The following is a 20490-nucleotide window of genomic DNA, read 5'->3' as shown; positions in this document are numbered from 1 at the left end:
CTGCTTTACTTTGCTGTGTGGAACTGGCCTGCAGTCAAACTGAGTTAGTAACACTGCTTATCTTATCACAATTTAGCTGTACAGAAAGAAAGTTTGTCTTGACATCAAACACCTATTAAATATTAGGAGGGTGGTGATATTGTAATGTTGATCCTTAAATATTAAGAGCTGTAAGAGACAGACAGGCTTACCTCTGATATTCATGATGTTTATATGTTTGTTTTCAGGTGCAGCTAGAAAGTTGCCCCCAGTACTCCAGTATACAGGAGACATATGCGGACATCTGCCAGCTCTCTCGCTGCTTGATCTGTCTGTCTTGCTGCAAAACATCAGTAAGAGAAAAAGTACCAGTCAGTCTATGGCCAGTCGTTCAGAAACTTAGAAAAGGTTTGTTGTTTTAATCCCCAACAGATCCTTTAAATATGTGCATCAAATAGTGAAGCCATTGTTGTCCAAAATAATACTTAACCAAGCACAAATACCTGGTAATGCAGGAAAAGGTGGTCTGTAACTCTACAGTGTTTTGGCTGATGGTCCACAGCTGTACCACCTTGTCCTGAGAACATGTTGCCAGCAAACTCTGCTCACTGCTCCAGGAACAGCTGGCCACCTGTACAGAACAAAATATTGGATATATTTCATTTAATTCCTCACAAATGTTTGAAAAAAGACAAAGTTGTCCACTTAAAATTATTATTATGTACAAGAAAAAAATGTCTTCATTAGAAAACAAAAAAACATTAAAAAAATAAGAAAGAGGGCATGTTACTGGCCTTGTTGTAATGTCCTTCTAGTCTCTTGAGAGGACATTTGCGTAGGTCACCAGCCAGGTCACTGTATGTCTGGGGCCGATTAGGACTGTCCCTTCCTGCAGCTGCCAAGGCCTGCACCAGCTGCTGTGCAGCCCATTGACGGTGTTTACTGGTCAGCCTTGCAGAGAGGACACATGCTGCCAAGGCATTTGCCAGCTCCAGAGGGCCCACTCTGCCACTCAGATGTGGTAAAGGGGAGGGAGGTAAAGAGGAAGATGACACGCCTTGGTTTCCCACATCTGGGCCAAATGGATTCATTGACAAATGAGAGCTCTCATAAATGACACTTCAAAAAACAGATGAAGCTGATTAAATGTGACTTTCTCACCATTAGCTTCATTTTCAACTCTATCTGGGCTGTAACAGTGAATGCTCTTTTCTGTTAGCAGAGACACCAGACTTTGTGTGACCAGGAATGTTGCAGGTGTCTGATCACTGTGGTCTTGCTGCTGGGCTCCCTGAGTAGCAATTGTTAGAGGGGATCGCTGCTGTGGGTCAGTGATGGCTCCGATGTTCACCCCAGTAGCTGCTGCCATGAGATCCTAAGGGCAGTAGCATTAGACAGAATGAAATTGTCTCATTATCTCATTATTATTAAGCATTCAAGATGTATCATGACTGCAAATGTGTTAAAGCTTCAATAAGTCTATACTCTTGCAGCTTTATGGTTGTATATAAAAGTTTAGCCCTAAAGAATTTCATATAAGATTTTTTTCTGAATTAAATATTCTCTCATTTCAGTTTTCAGATTAAAATGATTCCCATATGATTCCTGATTACATTTAATTAAATACTAAACAAGGGGTGATGTTTGACATAATTCTTGCGATTTGGATTTTTTAATAGCATTTTCACATTTTCTAGCATTGTACTTGAAGAAAAGCTGACCTGAGTGCATATCTCCACTAGCTGTCTGTATGCAGCAGGGCTGTGGGACACCACATTGCCAATGGCTGAGGTAAGAAAGCTGAGACAGGTGGAGCTGGTGCGTTCTGTCGCCAGTCCCTTCACACCTAACTGATTGTTCACACAGGTGTGAGCCCTGCCCCCTGCTGCTAAAGTCATCAGTCGCACCAGTATCCGGATGTCTGCCAGGCCCAAGGACTCAAGCCCATTTGACTGGCTGCAAACTAACACACTGCAAAAGAAGACAGATAAGAAGTGCTGAAAAGCCATTGATGAAAAACAATGTGATAAATCATATTTTAGTAATAATTACCTGGAGGCAGTCTGAGACAGTGCTCTCATCACCATGCTGTAAGCTAGCAGAATCTGTGCTGTGGATGTGACTCTTCGTAAAGCTTTTAGTCTGTCATGTGAGTCCCTTAGTGATACCGCCTGCTGCCCAAGACTCAGTGATGTCTTCTGCTCAACAAGGGTATTTCCTAACAAGAAATGCGCAAATAAAAAGACAATTTACTACAGGAAAAAGATGTAGAAAAGTTTAAATAAAAGAACCAATAAGACAACTTTAGGAAGTGTTTATGCGTTTCTGATGCTCAGCACTGAAGAAGGATTTATGAGTCACCATGCTGCTGTAACTTGGATATTAACACTGCCAACTAGCACAGCAGGAAAGTGGGTGAGTGTTACAAGTGTGCTAACTTATCACAGGAAGAAATCACATAATTTATTGCCATATAAACAGGACAATTTGTTTCTGAGAAAATCTGACTTCATTCTTCATTTATGTCCTGCTATTTGGTCTTTAAAAATGTGAAAAATTTGCATTTCAAATTTGGTTTTGGGTTGTCAGAAAAATGTTGCATGGTCCAATAATTAGGAGTTATCTGATGAATAAAGTGACTGGAAAACTTCAGTCTTAACCTGAAAATATCTAAAGCAACATGTGTGGCCAGATCTCTGTTAAAATGTTTCAACTGACCTAATGGATTATTTATGAAAAATATCAAAGCCAAGATTTCTAAATATATGGAAATTTATACCATAAAATATCTGCAAAGTTACATATATACATGCCTGATCCTCTAAACAGCATATTAAGCTTAATCACCCTGCAAATCATAAAATATTTTTTTTTCCCAAACAAAAGAGCAAGTATAAAAACAATACCTTTAGCAGCTGTCCTTGTTAGACATCCTGAGCTGTAAACTAGAGCTCCAAGTGGATCTGGTTCCATAAATATAATGGGATCTGGTACTAGCTTCTTTTCAGTCAGTCCCAATGGTCTCAGCAGGAGTCCAAAATCCTCCAGTCCTGTCAATTTGCCTGTGTCATACTCATCATGGCCCATTTCCCAGTCATCTGTGCAAACAAAAGCAGCATTTATATAATAAAACCACTAAAATTATTCATTACAAAACTTGAATAATTTCGTCGTTGCCTCTTTAAAATGAATGTTACTTTCCCTACCATCTGAAGTGCTGTCCATTTGGCCAATCAAATCAGATGTCAGACCTTTAATCCTGCAGCACAACATATAACACCGAATAATAGAAGTGTGAAAACAAAAGAGTAGCTTCTCTCCTGAACATATTTCCCACATACTGCACAGCTTCTGTACCTTTCATATTTAGAATTTGGATCGCTCATGTTTGCAGCCAGATATTTTTCCCTGCAGGAACTGCAGAGAAGGTAGAATGGGAAGTTTGAGCCACACTCTCCTTTGAACCAGACATCAACGTAAGCACCAGTACTGTCGTAGCCCTTGCGTGCAGCACTCTGGCCACATCCTGGATGGCGCCGCTTTATGTGATTGTTAAACTGCAGAGTGAAGGTGTTGCACAGCTCGCATTTCACCATCTGGCTGTGTTCTTCTCCAACCTGAAGCAGTGAAGATGATAATATGCAGAGTACAAGTGCAATAAGACGACATTATGAAGAAAGTATACACACGATCATAAAAACAAACCAATACATGAAACGACATCCACAAACTTTTCTGTGATTATGTGACTATTAGAGTAATCAAAACAAAACATTGTTTTATCTGCATTTATTTTGAGAATTGTGTGTATCACCTCCACTATCTGAAGTGTGTCTCTCTCCAAACTGAAGAATGAAGGGGTAAGCAGGTCCTCATATGTTTCTTCATGGTATGGATCATCCATGTATCCCAACTCTGACTCTTCCTCAGCAGAGTACGGGTGGAACTCAACTTGCTCTGGCCAATCACTGACTGATGTGTGCTGCTGGTACAGCTGAGTAAGGGGGCTAGGTGATGGCAAATCTTTAAATAAAAATTATTTAAAAAAATAAAAATAAAAAAAAAAGGACATAAAATGGTTTATTTTAACCAATATTTCAGTTTTGAACTTAGTTTGACGTGTTTTCCACTCTTGATTCTGCCCTGTGATTCTGACCTGCCCTTCTGAAGGAGGTTCTCTGTGTGGGACCTGAGCGCCGCCTCCGTGCTGGAGGAGGTCTATTTCTAGTAAGATGAACATCCAAGAAGTTCTCCCTCTCTATCCAGTCAAGTCCTGGCAACAGGCTGTAAAGAAAATACAAAAAAATAATCAAATTACTTTGGTGCATTTCTAACAACTGCAATACAAAATGATCCAAACTAAGTGTAAGCTATGCGTATCTTCTAAAATTCCTTACCTTTCAGTGGTTTGGCTGGTGGGCCGTTCAGGACATTGCACTGTCTCTGGCCCATCTGGGGAAGGGGTGTCAGGAACACCCTCTGGTCTTGGTAACTCAGATGCCTGCTGGTCTTCTGTCAAGGGGTGTTCTAACATCCAACTGGCCAACACCTCAATAGTTTGAGAGTCCAAGTCACCTGCTACATCTGAGATCACAAGGAAGTTGAACTATCAGGCAATGGAAAAGATGGATCATGAGATGCTTTGTGTCTAATTTATATTGGGCATCATGGCAGGACCATGCTATTATGTATGGACTGAGGTCAGACTGAAGCATCTGTTCATAAGAGTGTGGGTGGCAAAAGTTGGCGTAAATCTGGTGATGTTGTGTAAAAGAAGGAGTAAATATGAATTGAAAAGGTAATGCTACAAACATGTGCCCTTATGCAATGTGTAAAGGATAAAAGAAAGAAAGAAAAAATCATGTACATGCACAAAATGCATCATTTGTGATATAAATATTCCCTCCTACCATGCTGTCATGTTATAAGCTTCTGTGATTCAAACGGCAAACAAACAATTTCAAAATGAGCTTGTAAATTAGTCTTTTAAAGGGTTTCCAGCCAATTATCAACTAATCAGAATAGAACAGAATAGAATAGACTTTATTGTCATTACACAGTTACATTGAAACTGCATTTAATTGTCATTCTGCACCACGGATAAAAGGAGAAGGGAAAAAATGGGCATTAAATGGTTTATTTAATGTTAATTGGGGGAGTTCTTTGGGCACAGGTATTTATGAGGCAGAAAAATGTGTTTTTAATGGAACACAATGTTTACTGAGTTGATGTCCAGCCTTATAAAAGGAATCCTATTAGTAAAAAAAAACAATTTTTGGCTTTTGCCTAAGACTATGCATCGTTTACCTACATAATTTACCCTACTGGAATGCAGCAACACACAGTAAATGACAAATGCAACAAATAAAATAAAATAAAATAAAGCACATAAACCTGTAAATAATTGGCACTATCCTTCACACAGAGCAGTACCTGCAGCCTCCATGGCCCAGTAGATATGTCTCATAGAGAATCCCATTTCTAGCAAGCGACTGGTGACAAACATTTGTGTCCGTTCTGGTGGTTGAGGAGAAAAAGAAAAGTAGACAAAAAAAAACCAAGAACAAGCCCACATCTCCATCTTAAATTTTGCCCACTTATAGCATTTAGAGCCCAAATAAAGAGTCATTTTTTGTTGTTTCAGATGAAACTGACTCCAAAAAGATTCTACTTAACAAATTTTTTTTCCAGCTTTTTTTTTTTTAAATTACTTCAATGAAGGATCAAATCTGCAAATCAACCAGCCTGTTATTCTTATTTTATCTGACAACATAAAACATGGAAAATTTAAGTCTAATTCAGTTTCTGAAATTGTTCAAAATAACATCAACATAGCTGACAATGAAACGAAAAAGGTGCCATTCAAGCATGTAAGTGTATACATGCATTATTTGCATTCAGTAGCAGAACAAAACACGTGCTGTTTTGAGCATCAGTGGATCATGCACAAGACAGACAACTCCCAATGAGATATCATTTCTTTTGCAATGCAGAAAACAATTTTTTGAATTTCTTATTCCATTATGATACGTTTCATGAGCCAGCATTGGGTAAAGGTGTGTTAGACCTTAAACCTACCAGCAGAATTAAAACAGTTAACATCCTTCAACAAACTACACTGTTTATCAGTAACAAATCAGGATTTTTTTTCCCCCTCAAACTGCACCAATGCGTCTCCTCTGTCGTGTACCCAGCCCCCCCCCCCCCCCCCCCCCCCCCCCCCCCTCACCCTTAACATCTCTGTGCTTGATCTTACCCAGGCTGCTTCTGGCCTGTGTGCTGCAGGGACCAGGTTCCATGAAGCTAGTCTGCTGTTCTGTGAAGGCATCACAAGAAGCAGAGCTGGCCAAGCTGAAGCAAGGATGCAGCACTGGGGGAGCATTAACCAGGCCCGTAAGAGTAGGGAACCGAGTTAGCACCATGTGCCTAGAGAAGGTGAAGATACAGTATATACAGTAATAACGCAGAGGAAACAGTGCCACTGCACACTGTCAGATTGTTATCCAGGCCAGACATTATATGTGTCAAATATTGCTTTACTTGCTTTACATCTTACTTTATTGCTTTGAGATGCCAAAAAACCACAGTGATTCAACCTGAAATCCCTATAAATTTGTTCAAATCCCTTTTTTATTGTTGTAGTATCAACCTACTATCAGAAAATCTGCAAAAATCTCTTCTCTGGGGGACATTTGGTTTGGTTTTACAATATACTGTAGTGCTTGAGAAGCTGTTTGTTCTGTCTTTTCTGTGTTAGACAACAAACGAGCAGGCAGAGCTGAAGCCTTGGTTAAAGAAGGAGGGCATGAGTCACTTAGACTGAACTGTGGCTGCTATTAGCGCCAAATCTTGCGCATCATTTACCTCAGATATCTGCTCCATCTCAGCATCTTATTCACAAAGCATGCAGTGCTAAAAATATGATATGTATGAGTAATTTGTACCCTTGTTGTGTCAGCTCGCCAATGTCCCGATAGCAAAATATGATTAGGCTTTCAGAAACAGACACAGCAGTCACAGAAATGGCAGAAAAAGAAAAATTAATCTTTACATTTTTAGCAAGCTACAGATTCTCATGAGTGACGAACGAAATTTTTTCCTTAAAACTGAAGAATTGCATCTAACTGTATTAAAGGATAACTGTATAAAGTAAGTTCTGTTGGTGCTTTAAACATATATCTACATATTGTATAAGATGATGATATGACTACAGAAAAACAGCATCCAAAAGAGCAACAGCTCAGCCTAAGATAGCACTCTAGCAGCTTCTGCAACAAGAACAAGGTGCAGGCCTAGAGGACACAAAACAAAGGTGTTCTCCAGGTAGATTACTCTTATTTCAAGAGCAGAATAAAAAAAGATCTAGTTAGGAAATTACACAGATTTTAACACTAAATATTTAATCTTTAAGGAATTAGACACCTTTTGCCATTGTGGTAATTTACTTGTGCCATTATCTCTTTAAACACAAAATACTTTTTTAAATCTAGGTAAACGGTACTGAAGCACATACACAGTATTTGGTTGGTGGAACAGTTTCAAGAGCACATCAGACTTTGTAAATGAGACAAATGAGCAGACCCTGGCTTGCTGCCATTCAGCAACAGCAAAAGCCTCAATATCTTTCGTGAATCAAGTCCAGAGCAGGCAATATTTCTTTTTGTTTGTGTTTTTTCTACAACACAACCTAACTCACCCATTCCCTGGACTTCAGAATAGCTGCTGCTGCCAAAACATAGAGATCTTTAGCAATAAGTAGGAATGAGAACTAATTATTGCATTCTTGGTTTCTCAGAAGGTATTGAACCGCCCATTTTGGATGAACTCCTCAACAAAACATGAAGTCAAATAAATATGTTATACTCACTGGAGGAGGCTGATTGGAAGGAAAGGGTTGAAGTTATCTAGACCATCCGCCTGCAGGTTTGTTGGCAAAGAGGATGCCAAGTCGGTGTTTGAGGATGAGGCAGAAGCTCTGTTTGATTGGCCAAATATGGCAGTGCCTTCTGAACCCACGCTGTACAAAGACACCGAGCTGGAGGATTTAGAGATGGCCTGAGAGGACGAGCGATGGGCAGATTCTGCATGAGAAAGTTGGTGATACAGATTAGATAAGACTTAAAGTCAGATTCAAGTCTGAGGTTTCAAATCTGTCATGACAATGAGTACAAGTCATATCACCCTTAAAAGTCTGAATGGTTCTTGCCAACAAGCACACTCTAATGACAGTACTTTTATTTTTAATTTACCAGTTTACCAACCAAGCCTTTTTACTAGAGTTTACAATTAAAAATTCATATCATGTAAATGTCTGAAGTATTTTTAAATTTAGCTCTTTAAAATAATGACAGAACTAAAGTAAGAAAGTCTAATAAATATCTCCAGATAGATACCTTTCCGTTCCTTGTCCTGCTGTCTGTTCAGGGCTCCTTTGTATATCATGACTTGAGCTCTCTCTAGATCAGTGAGAGACACAGTCTGTTTGATGGGACATGGCCTTACTGCCCACTTCACCATACTCTGCACTACGTACTGGAGCACTGATCTCAACTCGGTACTTTCGTCCCACTGTTTATTGCTGGTCTTAGTCATATCAGGGGAAGGACTGGAAAGAGGACTTGCTAATGGATTTTTAGAGTCATGTTTAGGCACTAGGAGCAAATCGGACAGTTTCTCACAGCTAAAAATGACAGTCAGGGCTTTCAAACCCCCAATCAGAAGATATGAGACTCTAACTGCTTTCATTTCCAGAGCAAAGGCATCCAACTTCGAGCTCTGGGATGTTTGGGGAGGCTGAGCTGAGCAGGTTAACTCCTGAGGGTCAGTGACTTTTGTAGCATCGTTGGCTGATGATGGTGATTGGAACGGATCGGCCTCAACTTTCTGCTCCTTCATCTTCTTCTTCTCATCTTCGGACAGGCACTTCCTTTCATCTGATACATCTTCATCCAGGCAGCACAGAATCTCACCCTCTTTCAGAATCTCCTCAGAGTATCTTCTTCTGGAGAGTGGAAGAGTCCCCAGCCACCCATGTTCCTCCAGCAGCCCCATCAAATATATCAGATCTAACAACACCGTTGGCTTGAGGCCTCCGAGGCGGGTGACATCACAGCAGGATATGTCACAGGGCTCCAGTGAGATGATCGGCGTGTCGCTGGGTGACCAAGAATTCATGGAGCTTAGTTATTGGGAAGGATGGGAAGAACCCACAGACACAGCATGGAGTGACATCAGGACGGATTCAACAGGGATTAATGGATATAAGAATGAAGAGGAAGAAGCGAGAAGAAAGTAAGATCAGAAGAGTAAATGATTAAAATAAAGTAAAATGTCAGACAAATTACAGAAACAAAGTCAAAAATAAACACTAACAGAAAGGAATCAGAGTAATACACATGCTGAAAGGACCAAGACAAGAAAAATATAAGAATTGTTTAATGGAAGGTAATGAGAACCATCATTTAAGAAACATGCAGAAATAATCTGGTCATGAGTAAAAGGACATGCCACTGTATTTTTGGGATACCTGACAGAGAGATCTGGCTCCTCCCACTGAAGCTTGGCAAGAGAGCTTCCTTCTTTCAGGACCCCCAGTAGGACAGCCTTACGCCCACTGGGCCTATGCAGGCACAGACCTCCAGCACGGAGACCACTGTCAACTCCTCCAATTAGTGCCAGTACCGGCCACACTTGAGTACAAAGAGCCTCCAGCTTGGCCTCCGACAAGGATTGACGATGTGCCAATAAATCCCTGGAGTCTCCACCAGTTGGGTCTTTATCTTCCTTCTCAGTGTGTGTTGGACTGTAGCCTACAGGGAAATATAAGACAAAGAGAATAACAAAGAAGAAGTAGCCAGTCAAAAGGTGAGCTTTACTGGCTGCCTTTTATATTTATTCTCAAAACAACAGATAAAGTAAATGTTCTGAATAACCTTCACTATTTGTTTTCTACATCTGTTTTTTGTGCCATCTGTTTGTAAGATACAGCTGCCTAACGACTGCTAAAAGATTCCATTCCTCATCAATCTCAGTTTGGCAAGACTTCAGCTAATTTACATTATTTAGTGAGCTTGACAATGATGAGGAATATGGACAGTTCCACACAAAGCTGTAGATAGATTGTCTGAGAATTTAGTAATGACTCACTTACTGAACAGGTAGGAAAACATGACACTTAATAAACTTAAAAAATGAATACAAAGTACAAAACGTTTCAGACATCTTGCAACGGAAAGATTTCTGCAGGCAAGAAATACCAAAGACTGAAAGCAGTTGGTGTCAAAGACTGACAAATTAGATTCCAGAGAGCCTAAAATAAGTTACATCTAAAATGGACCGTTTGTTGATTTTATATTTTTTTAAACCTAATTTCCCATGAGTGTTGTTCAACTATATATTTGATGGCACAGATTAAAAGAAGATTAAATATTTTCATGTTCTAATATATATAGTTTAAAACTGACTGCCCATGGAGAGTTTTTTTTTTCCACATGACAGCACTGTTCAACAGAAAAGTCACAGCAAAATGAACAAACTGCCAAAGTTTTAGTGTCCAAATAAGGCAATATTTTAAAATAATCTGGACAGAAAAAGGAAGCTATTAAATAAAGAATATTTGCTATAGAGTGATTGTTGTTTGTGAAATATTAATTACAAGACTTTTTTTTTTTTTTTTTTACTATGTATAAAAAGTTTTATCTACTTTATCAAAATATTAGAAATTTTCAAAAGAACGGGCTAAACTTAAGACTACTCTCCAAGTATCTGTATTACCAGAGTCTTTGAAGCTTTCAGAGTCTTCCTCCCTCAGCACAGGACCGATAAGGTCCAGGTGGGTATGAACATGCTGGTTAATATGTGTGGACCATGGATCACACTGATGGAGCCTACGTAGGAGGTGTATTGTTGACTCTAGCAACACGGTTGTCCGAGGGCTGCACAGAGGCTCCCCAGGAAGCAGATTACTGGGCATGCCTCTGATCTGCAGGTCACGCAGTGCCACCTGTGAGGAATAAAGGGATACTTTAAATTATGTGTTTTATTTTTTTTAAGCGTATAGTATTTTTTGCTTAACAAAACAGTCAGGAAATTAAAAGCTTTTTATCATTTTAGCATAAGGTAATATCCGTCTATCGATAGCTGGTTCTAGTTTAAAGTGAGTGTGCAGAGTCTCTGGTCAACCCAGAGGTGTTAGTTATAATTGTTGTTTATTTATACATGTCTGAAGACCATCAGTACTTAAACTGGTAAAAGGAAGAATGTGGTGATGAAGCAGGATTCAAAGACAGGTCTTAACAAGTACCTTCTCTCCTGGATTACTGCTATAAAACAACACACAGGGATACAGTTCAGACGCTACCACGCCCTCAAATGCCAACTTTGGCTCCTGAAAGAAGAACAGAGACAAACATAAAAACAAATTAAAGACACAGGTCAATCAGAAGAAACTAGACAGACTGTGAACATTTAGTCAAACCTTGTCATTCTTGCCAAATGATATAGTGTGAGCCTCCATGTCCAGAATGCAGGTGATAGTGTCACCCTGGGTAAAAGAGGGAAGTGTACGGACCAGTTCACCTCCATGGTACAGGTTGCCACTATAAGCACGATACAGCCACATGTCAGTGGTGGTATGATGGTTATGATCTCGGAGTGGCCAGCGAGCCACCCCAACGCATGTGCCCTCATTGCCTCTGTTCTCTTTAGCAATGCAGAACTGCAAACAGAAGTTGAATGAGAGGAATTATAGAGAATATTTCTTAGCACAGAGAACCAAAATCTGGTTATTTCATTGAAGATTTTCTGTTTGCAATTCATTTGTCTCAATAGAGCAGGTACCTTCCAAATGAAACACCCAGAGGTAATGGCTGTGGTTGCCAGGCCATAGCCTTTCCCTCCTGAACCATGAGAGAGGATGTTTCCACTCTCCAGAGAACAGCAGACCAGCTTGTGTGGATCAAAGGAAAAATCTCCAATGGGAATACATTCATCATAGCTGCCAGTATTCTGGAAAAGAGGCATGTTGTAAACAAATTACTACAACACAATTATCAAATTACTAAAAGCGCTACTGACAATAAATAATCAATATTTATTAAATCCCATTCTCAAATGATTAATACACATTTTACCCATGCAGTAAACATGGGTAAAATTTGTTTACATTTTTCAGCCTTGTCCCACTTTTCATCCCATCCTGTAATTGAGAACATGCCATCTGTTCTCCAAGTAGCCCTGCTGTTTTTGGTTGCATCACTGTTACGACTGTAAACCGCTTTAAACAGCATTTTCTTTTAGATAACTCAAATTAGTTTCTTTTCCAAATCAGCATTTAAACCAGCACAAACGCAAATTATGTTTACAAATTTTCTACAGAACCGTTGATGCAGCCTGAAACAACAAATATGTCTAATACAGCAAATCTGTGGCATTTACTATTGTAGATATAAATATTCCTGCAAGTCAAGCCAATGTGTACATGGAACAGGAGCAAAATTTCCAAGATTTTAATATACCATGGATGTTACACCAGATATTTCTTTATAAACTGTTCATTCATTCATTCATACTGCCTAATACTGATCAAGCAGCAAAGTCAGCATTTTCAGCCAATTCATTTGGCAAGATTTTCCAGTAACTGCAAAGGAGATTGGTGATGTTACTGCACTATATAGAAGGAGGTACAGATTATTGTCCAGAACATAACAAATACAAAATGTATTCAATTACCAGTGTGTCTTTTTCTCTCTCGGTCTCTTCATAGTTTCTCTCAGCAAGAGGTTCCTCCCACATATATAAAGACAACAGCTGAAAGAGTTGTTTAACAATCTACAAGAGGACAAAAAAGGACAAAATCTGAATTTCTTCAATATCACACTCATAATAAATATACAATTTAGAACTCACACATTCTTCATGTAAGCTTGCATTTTAATAATGTCTTCATGAGTGACTTTTCTAGCAAATGTTGACTTTTTTCATTGTACCTGTTGAATCTGAACAGGCTCAGAACAAGCAGGTAATAGTCTTTCTAAAACATGGAAGGCCAAAAGTTTAGTGCGAAGATTCTTGAAGCAGGGAGATCCTAAAAAGAACAGAAAAGATTTCAGCATTGTGAAATTCATTCATTCATTTTCTGAACCGCTTATTCCAATTCAGGGTCGCGGGGAAGCTGGAGCCTATCCCAGCTGGCTTTGGGCGACAGGCAGGGTACACCCTGGACAGCTCGCCAGTCCATCGCAGGCATTGTGAAATATACTTATTAATTATTATTCACACTAGATGAGGAGTCTCTTACCTGAAGAGCACTTGTGTGAAATAATGGCCAGGAGTGGATCAACCCATTTGACAAAAGTAGAAAGTATTTTCATTACTCTTAGTGACAACACTCGTCGCAGAAACACCAGAAAATCCGCCAGCTGAGATTCAACCACGTTGCTGCTTTCTGCTCCAAACACAGGAAGACAGAGGAATTAAAGTTTAGAAGAATTAGCTTATTTGGGCTGTGTTTAAAAGATACATAACACAATAAAAAAATTTGTTGTTCTTGTATGTAATTTTGCCACACCAAGTATACTTGTGCTCCTGGAGGTCGTTTCCAGATTCGCCTTCTCAGATTCTTTCTCTGCAGTCTGTTGTTGGTGGAATTTGTGAAGAATGTTTTGCAACTGCTCACACATCACCTCCATCAGAGAATGAGATACATCCAAAGGCAGCAAATCCTCACAGGAACTGAGAGGATAGCATGGTTACTTATGCAAATGTAACAAGGAAGAAAAGACAATAATTTTATGTGCATAGCTGTTTACGTTCTCTTCATAATCACCTTGCAGCTACAGTTAAAATCTGAAGCAGGCGGGCGCATGCTAGTCTGACTGCTCCACTGACCAATATTGAGCCAGATGTTGAGGCTGCAAACCAGCCCTGGTTCATCAGTGCAGAGCTGTTGTTGGTCAGCGTGGAAAGGATTTCCAGGATGCCACATTTGATGATCAACACCAGATCAACAGGTTGGTAACAAAAATTCAGTGCAAACATTGTAGCTAGAAGAAGGTGCTGGCAGGAACCTGAGTATGATAAAGAGAATATCTTACATGAAGAAAAACCAAAATAAGAAAAATACAGCCTGAACCCACATAAAAAGTTGCCACCAAAACAAAATCTCACTACTATTTGGCTGGACAACCATTAGCTTTGATTACGTCACTGTGGCATTGTTTGATAAGCGTCCACAATGCCACAAGATTTTTTTTCCATCTAGTGTTGAATACATTTTTTCAACAAAATCTTGAATTGATAATGTGAGAGTCTGAGAGCTGTGCAAAGCCTTTTCAAGCACACCCCTAAGATTTCCAAAATGGTTAAGGCCTGTTGTGGTCAATCCATGTGTGAGAATGATGTATCATGCTCCCTGAACCACTCTTTCACAATTTAAGACTGAATTCTGGTTTTGCAGTCTCAGAGTACATCAATGCCATCAGGTAAGAAAAAATGCAATGAAGGAATGAGAGAAATAATCTGCTCGTTCAGTATGTTCAGGTAGTCAGCTTGATCTCTTGATTCTTTGGGCAAATAATGTTGCTGAATGTTGACCTGACCAATTAGAAAACCCAGACTCTACTTCTGAAGGAGGTTGAGATCTTTTAACGTCTGCACCAAGATGTTGCATATCTTCTATAAGTGTTTTGTGGAGAGTGCAGTCAGCTTTGCAGCATCTGCTGGGGTAGTAGCATCAGAACCAGAGACTTGAAGAGAATCAACAAACTGATCAAGAAAGCTGGTTCTGTGCTTGGAGTAACTCTGGAGCAGCCAGAGCTGATTGTCCAAAGAGGAATGCTGCACAAGCTGATGAAGATGATGGAGGATTCTTCACACCCTCTCCACAACACAGTGAAGAAACAACAAAGTGTGTTCAGTGAGAGTGAGATCATTCCTGCCAGAAGCCTCCGGAACAAGACCTCCACAAGTTAATTATCTGCGACAGTATTGAATTTCCCTTTGGGTATTAATAAAGTATTTTTCATTTAATTTAATTTCATTCAGATCACAAGATAGTCACACAGGCTTGTATAGTAGGCACTAGGAGTGATGACTTCATCACTTCTGTCTCCCTTCTTACAACGACGTTCCCACCACTCTTGAAAAGAGTAAAACCTGGACTCATCAGACCCCATGACTGTCTCCCGATGCTCCGATTTTCATTTTCCCCAGCAAATTTAAAGCTTTTCTCTCCAGTTTGCATCATTGATAAGGGGTTTTCTTATGGCTACACAGCTGTTCAGTCCCTTTCCCTTTACGTTGTGTTTGTAGAAACACTCTTACATTACCATTAAACATGGCCTTGACTTCCACTGGTGTTTTTTCTTCGATTTGATTTCACTAAATGTTTAAGTAATCACCAGTCACCATCATTCTGGTGTTTTTTCCATCTGGGTTTCTTTCTGGAAGATGATTCCTCATTAGCCTTCCAATTTTTAATCATTTTAACCCAATTTTACATTTTATCTTTTATCCTTGGTTTTTTTTTTCCAGTTGCATCCATAAAGGAAGCTCATATGATGTGCTTCTGGGCAACTTTTTTTGCCAGGCGGTGCAGTATATTGTGGCATGCAGCACATTAAAGCTCAATGAAAGCGACCAAATTGCATGTATGTGAGCTTTGTGTTGTGCCTGTGGTGGTCAAACAATTTATTTTCTTTTCATTATTTTTTCTTTTACTTGCCTTTATCAGTCTTTGTTTTTTTTTTGTTTTTTTTTTTTTTTTTGCTATTTTTGTTGTTCTACAAAAAACACTTTTTTAAAAAAAAATTCTAAAAAAGCTAAACAAAAAGCTAACACAAATTAATAATAACAATAATAATAATAATAACAATAATAATAATAATAATAAGTAAAATGGATATATATACCAGGTTGTTCTCTTTCCAACTGGACCCTCTGTTTGAGTACACACACAACTTGCTGGTAGAAGGTGTGTGCTGCAGACTGTAGCTCTCTTTTTGTTTCTGCTGAAGCTGCATTAGTGCCACTCTGGATTGAGATGAGAGAGGTTAGAACAATACACAAAAAAAAATAAACAACATCCAAGTACACTGAGTGCATTAGCTATTCATATGGATTGTACCAAGTATTATTTCTTCTATTAGTTCTTTGCATATCGTAAACATCTGCACAAACATTGTGGAGGCAAATATAATTTATGTACCATGTAATGCTGAGTTTCATAATGAGCTCCAGAGTGAGAGCCAATGATTTGTGTTCCCAAGGCGAAGCAGCCCGAGAGAAACTGGAGTTGCACAGACTGTAACAAGGCAGGAAACTGAGGGGAAACTGAGGATCCACCACTCTTTACCTCCATCTTAGACAGGAAGGCAGACATCTGGCACAAGGCCTCCAGACGCATCTGATCAGAACAAAAACAGAGTTCACAGATGGTTGAAGCCTTGAGAGTCACTCAGTTTTGAGTTCACTATATAAACATTTCAAATGCATAAGCTTAACATTTACTAAGAGGTATTTCTTTGATGCTTTTACTAACATGAAGCTGGCAGAACATAAAACTAAGGTTTGTACATCTTCTTAGTTTCGTAGTGCTAATTTAATTAACCATCGAAAACAAAACAAACAGCCGCAACAGCAGTAATGGTTTGTGTATATTATCATGTAATAAATGAAAAACTACACTTACCTCAGCCCGCTGTTGCTGCTGCAGTATGGCAAAAGCAATGGCCTTTGGATCTGCCTGACTACAGCTCTGTCCACCTCCCAAAGTTGCTGAAGAAGGTGGTAGGTGGATCAGGCTTCCACAGACAAACTGAAACACCTGGTTAAGAATGGGCAAAGTGTTGTTGCCGCAGTACGACACGGGGGAAGTTGGGCTGATACACTGCCGTAAGCGATCCCATGCATCTTTCATGATTCCCAAAGAGCACAGAGGTAAGCCTGGAAGAGACAGACAGAATTAAATGTTTAAACCATATTACTTATCCTCCAGCATAGCTCAGTACAACACTACCAGGATTTTAGTTATGGCATTCTCAAAATACTCTTAACTGAATGAATATTTGCATTTACCCATTTTAACCTTGGGAGATCCAGGGGAGTGTTTAGACTGTTCGAACTAAACAAGAAAAAAAGTATATTAATACTAAATGGGATTAGTAGAGTGACATTTCTTTACAGCATGAAACATACCTGTTTGCGTCCATTAGCCACTGTGTCTTTTGACAATTTCCTTAAAGTCAGACGATGCAGATACTCAGTAATCACATAAAACATTAAAACATACGGAAAAAGAAACAACCAAATACAACATGTATAAAACATTATCTACCTTGTTCTAGTCAAAGTATGAATATTTTCCCCCTCACTGGGCTCTACCCAAGCAGGCTTGACTCCCAGCAGGAGAAAGAGACATCGGGACAAAACCAGATGACAGGCAGCTGGGAAAGACAAGTTCTCCTCAGATTCCTTCCGATTTTCACCTTGTTGGGGATCCATGTCTCTCTCTGGGCTCACAGGGCTCTCCATGCTGCCGGGGAGGGTTGAAGTGCCAAACGACTCGTACACAGTCACATTTTGCTGTACTTGCATGGCTTCCCGGGTCGCCATGAATGATTCCAGTACCTCTGCAGAGACAGGTAAGGCTGGAGATTCAGCTGTATTGTGATATGCACATGTGTATATTTCTGTCTGCCAGTAATTCCTAAAATACCAAGATAAAAAAAAACAAAAAAAACAAGCACAATACATTTTTAACATTGCTAGGCAAAAATAGAGACCTCTGACCTGACAGGTACATACGACTATTGCTAAGTCTGTCCTCATCCCTGGCCTCTTCTTGGTTGTGGTTTGCTGGACGAAGTGGAGGAACCTGCACCTCCCGGTTACAATGACTTCCTGATTGCTGTTCGTTATCCTTTTCCACCTGCTCCACCGATGTGCCTGGTTCTTGCCTATCTACATCTGGACTTTGAGGAGACTGTGAGCTCTGCAATTTAAAGAAGGCTCTTAAATACACCTTTTTTTTCAACAAAATCCATCAAAAGAAAGCACATTTGTGTTGCTTTATAGTATATCGTCTCTTTGCAAAACAAATTTGAAATCTTATGCTGTCGTTTCTTATCATTTAAATGGTCAAATTTGATCAAAACAATTACCATGAATAGACTTTTTTTTTTCATTTTTTTTTTTCATAAGTGCAGTATTATTGGTGATATTACCTGTTTGGTGGCTGCTTGCCCTTGTGATATTTTTGGAGAGTTTTTTATGGCCAACAGAGTGCTTCTGATTTTATAAACTGTTTCATAGACATCAAATAGTATCTCACAGGACTCAAATCTGTCCCAATAAAGAAAGACAGAGTTAACTGTAAGCATCTTTCCATACTAAACATAATATTTGTTCACATTGCTCTGCATATAACAATGTACACACAAAAGTCATTTCAGTGTACTATGCCCCTCAGTTAAGGGTTTTAGCAAATATGAATTGTTTTCCAGACCTGTCCTGCCAACGGGCGTCATTCTGCAGTCCAGTGTGTTTAAGGAGTGCAGCCAGACTGCAGCGACAGACAATCTGCAGCAAACAATCCCCTGAAGAGCTTCCACTTTCCCATTCTGCTGTCACAGCAAACAACACAGCTAAATTACAACAAAGTCATAAACAGGATAAATGTGCAGTCTGTTTGCCAGAATTTCTAAAGGAAACTATGACATACAGCATTTTCAGAAGAGACAAGAATACCATTGTCCTAGTATAGAAAAAGTATAGAAGATGTGCAAAAATAAAATTCAGAATACCTTTACTTTGAGCATACTCCTCCATCTTCCACCACAGGACGCCTGCAAGTCCTCTGGTAGATCCTATAGCCAGTTCCAGTAGAGTCCTGGTATCCTCAGTTAGACTCAGCTCTGCTAGTCGGGCATCACTACTGCCCAGAAGCACTACCTCAGTCAGCCATGCCAAGTTGGAGTCTACAGGGGGAAACATCTCTTAAAACATCAAACCATAAAGTACATCTGCCTTAATCCAGCCTAAACTCTCAGCTCCATCATAAAAGCAATTTCGTTAATTCACAGGTGTCATTCTGTGTGGCTAGACTTAAAGATCAGTGACATACCCGCAAATAACAACTTAATAGCATCATCCACACTGTCAGCTACTAATGCATGTGTCAGCTTTCCATTTTTGTTCATGGTAGTCTCTGTAACACGTTCTTGATCCGCTTGCTTTTAAAACAGTTGAAAGACACGGTGCTTTTATAGCAAGTGTTACCGAAGAGATTAAAATAAATCATGGGATGAAATCTGCTCTTGGTTGAGCAAGCAGTGTGTTTACCTACCCAGCTGTTCAAAGTCCATTTCAAGACCATTCCTGAGGAGGATATTTGATAGCCAGATCTCTGACGTTTTCTCTTGAAGTGAAGGCGGTGGTCCTTGCAGCATACCACCAAGGCAGCGGCCGACTGCCAATGCAGCTGACCGCTCCAGGTCCAACAGCCAAACCCATCTGTACTCCTCCTTTTGCTGCTGCTGTCCAAGGCTTACATTTTCTTCACCTTTATCTGTAAGAAAACTCAGCTGTCATTGTTAAACTGGCCGTTATTTTGCCATAATTGCAACAATGTTGGGATTACTAATAATAAAATAATCCAATATAAATTGTGAATCTCACCAAACTTACCTGAACAAACTTTTTGAGCTTCCACTCCCAGTTCTTGCTCCTCCAACAGGGCCATGTCTGGCAGCATACTATTGAAATCATTAAGGTGTTCCAGCAAGGCCAGTAAATGGCTCAGGAGAGGCTGAACTGTGCCCAAAGGCAGCAGCAGCAAGGAGTACATTACCTGGCACAGCAGGCTACCCGCCACTGAATTATACAAAACCACTGTGACAAAAGGTGAGACAAGAGACAGGAGAATTAGAGTGACTGCTTGGAATAAATAAATAAATTGTGAAAAACCCTAGATATTAAAATTAAATAAAATCAAAGATACTGTGGGTTTTCAAAACTATTTGTAAAGAGTGTATATGTGATTTTCCTCTAATAAACTGATTCTCCAAAGCTCAACACCCAACTGTGCACAGCTATACAGTACATGGGCATAACCTTGTGACTAAGTAAGAAAAATAATGTAAATAAGTACTTCATATAGCTTCCAATTGATATTACTTATAAAGAAATAATGGGAAAAAAAATAAAAAATGCATTTAATGTTTCTTTGAACACATTAAAGAATAAAAGAAAAAGAAGAAAACATTGTAAATGTAGGGGTGGAACGATCTGTTTACTCATGTGCAATAACTTGGTTGAAATCTTACTGTGTAACTTTTTAACAATTTGTTTGTCTGGGAAGCTCTTCTTCAACAGCTTGGTTGATCTCCTGAGTGTTTCTGCAGCACAGGGAAGCAGCACGTAAAGATGCTCACGAAGCAGTGCTACACTGGCGTCATCCTGCACAGCAGCAGATCCAATATAAACATGAGCACAGCTACAATAAAGAGATCTTAA

At 39.5% G+C, this 20490-nt stretch overlaps 1 protein-coding gene across 6 annotated transcripts in view; it reads right to left on the bottom strand.

The window, feature by feature from the left end:
• LOC306768288 (putative E3 ubiquitin-protein ligase HERC1) overlaps positions 1-20490 on the bottom strand; it is a 49705-nt gene that overhangs the window by 11811 nt on the left and 17404 nt on the right. For 2 of the 6 annotated variants that reach the window (XM_079256583.1, XM_079256584.1), the window contains exons 17-55: positions 20301-20433; positions 19663-19866; positions 19322-19543; positions 18780-18953; positions 18482-18596; positions 18201-18318; positions 17767-17968; positions 17312-17606; positions 17173-17212; positions 17053-17098; positions 16667-16920; positions 16184-16381; positions 15888-16008; positions 13805-14045; positions 13547-13710; positions 13277-13423; positions 12966-13063; positions 12709-12807; positions 11818-11985; positions 11456-11695; positions 11282-11365; positions 10753-10981; positions 9506-9788; positions 8373-9157; positions 7847-8060; positions 7676-7701; positions 5413-5496; positions 4377-4563; positions 4136-4263; positions 3794-4002; positions 3337-3596; positions 3186-3238; positions 2886-3077; positions 2032-2197; positions 1701-1950; positions 1141-1354; positions 774-1051; positions 483-610; positions 192-319 (exon numbers count right to left, since the gene is read on the bottom strand). In XM_079256583.1, the coding sequence (XP_079112709.1) occupies positions 192-319; positions 483-610; positions 774-1051; positions 1141-1354; positions 1701-1950; positions 2032-2197; positions 2886-3077; positions 3186-3238; positions 3337-3596; positions 3794-4002; positions 4136-4263; positions 4377-4563; positions 5413-5496; positions 7676-7701; positions 7847-8060; positions 8373-9157; positions 9506-9788; positions 10753-10981; positions 11282-11365; positions 11456-11695; positions 11818-11985; positions 12709-12807; positions 12966-13063; positions 13277-13423; positions 13547-13710; positions 13805-14045; positions 15888-16008; positions 16184-16381; positions 16667-16920; positions 17053-17098; positions 17173-17212; positions 17312-17606; positions 17767-17968; positions 18201-18318; positions 18482-18596; positions 18780-18953; positions 19322-19543; positions 19663-19866; positions 20301-20433 (7177 nt within the window). Of the gene's footprint in view, positions 1-191; positions 320-482; positions 611-773; positions 1052-1140; positions 1355-1700; positions 1951-2031; positions 2198-2885; positions 3078-3185; positions 3239-3336; positions 3597-3793; positions 4003-4135; positions 4264-4376; positions 4564-5412; positions 5497-6235; positions 6406-7675; positions 7702-7846; positions 8061-8372; positions 9158-9505; positions 9789-10752; positions 10982-11281; positions 11366-11455; positions 11696-11817; positions 11986-12708; positions 12808-12965; positions 13064-13276; positions 13424-13546; positions 13711-13804; positions 14046-15887; positions 16009-16183; positions 16382-16666; positions 16921-17052; positions 17099-17172; positions 17213-17311; positions 17607-17766; positions 17969-18200; positions 18319-18481; positions 18597-18779; positions 18954-19321; positions 19544-19662; positions 19867-20300; positions 20434-20490 lie in introns of all 6 variants that reach the window. The other 4 variants (XM_079256579.1, XM_079256580.1, XM_079256582.1 and 1 more) reach the window with 3 other exon arrangements.

Source organism: Telmatherina bonti, assembly GCF_933228915.1.
Source record: "Telmatherina bonti genome assembly, chromosome: 17".
NCBI lineage: Eukaryota > Metazoa > Chordata > Actinopteri > Atheriniformes > Telmatherinidae > Telmatherina > Telmatherina bonti.
Note: the sequence above shows the minus strand (reverse complement) of the source record. Positions and strands in the feature narration are given on the sequence as shown.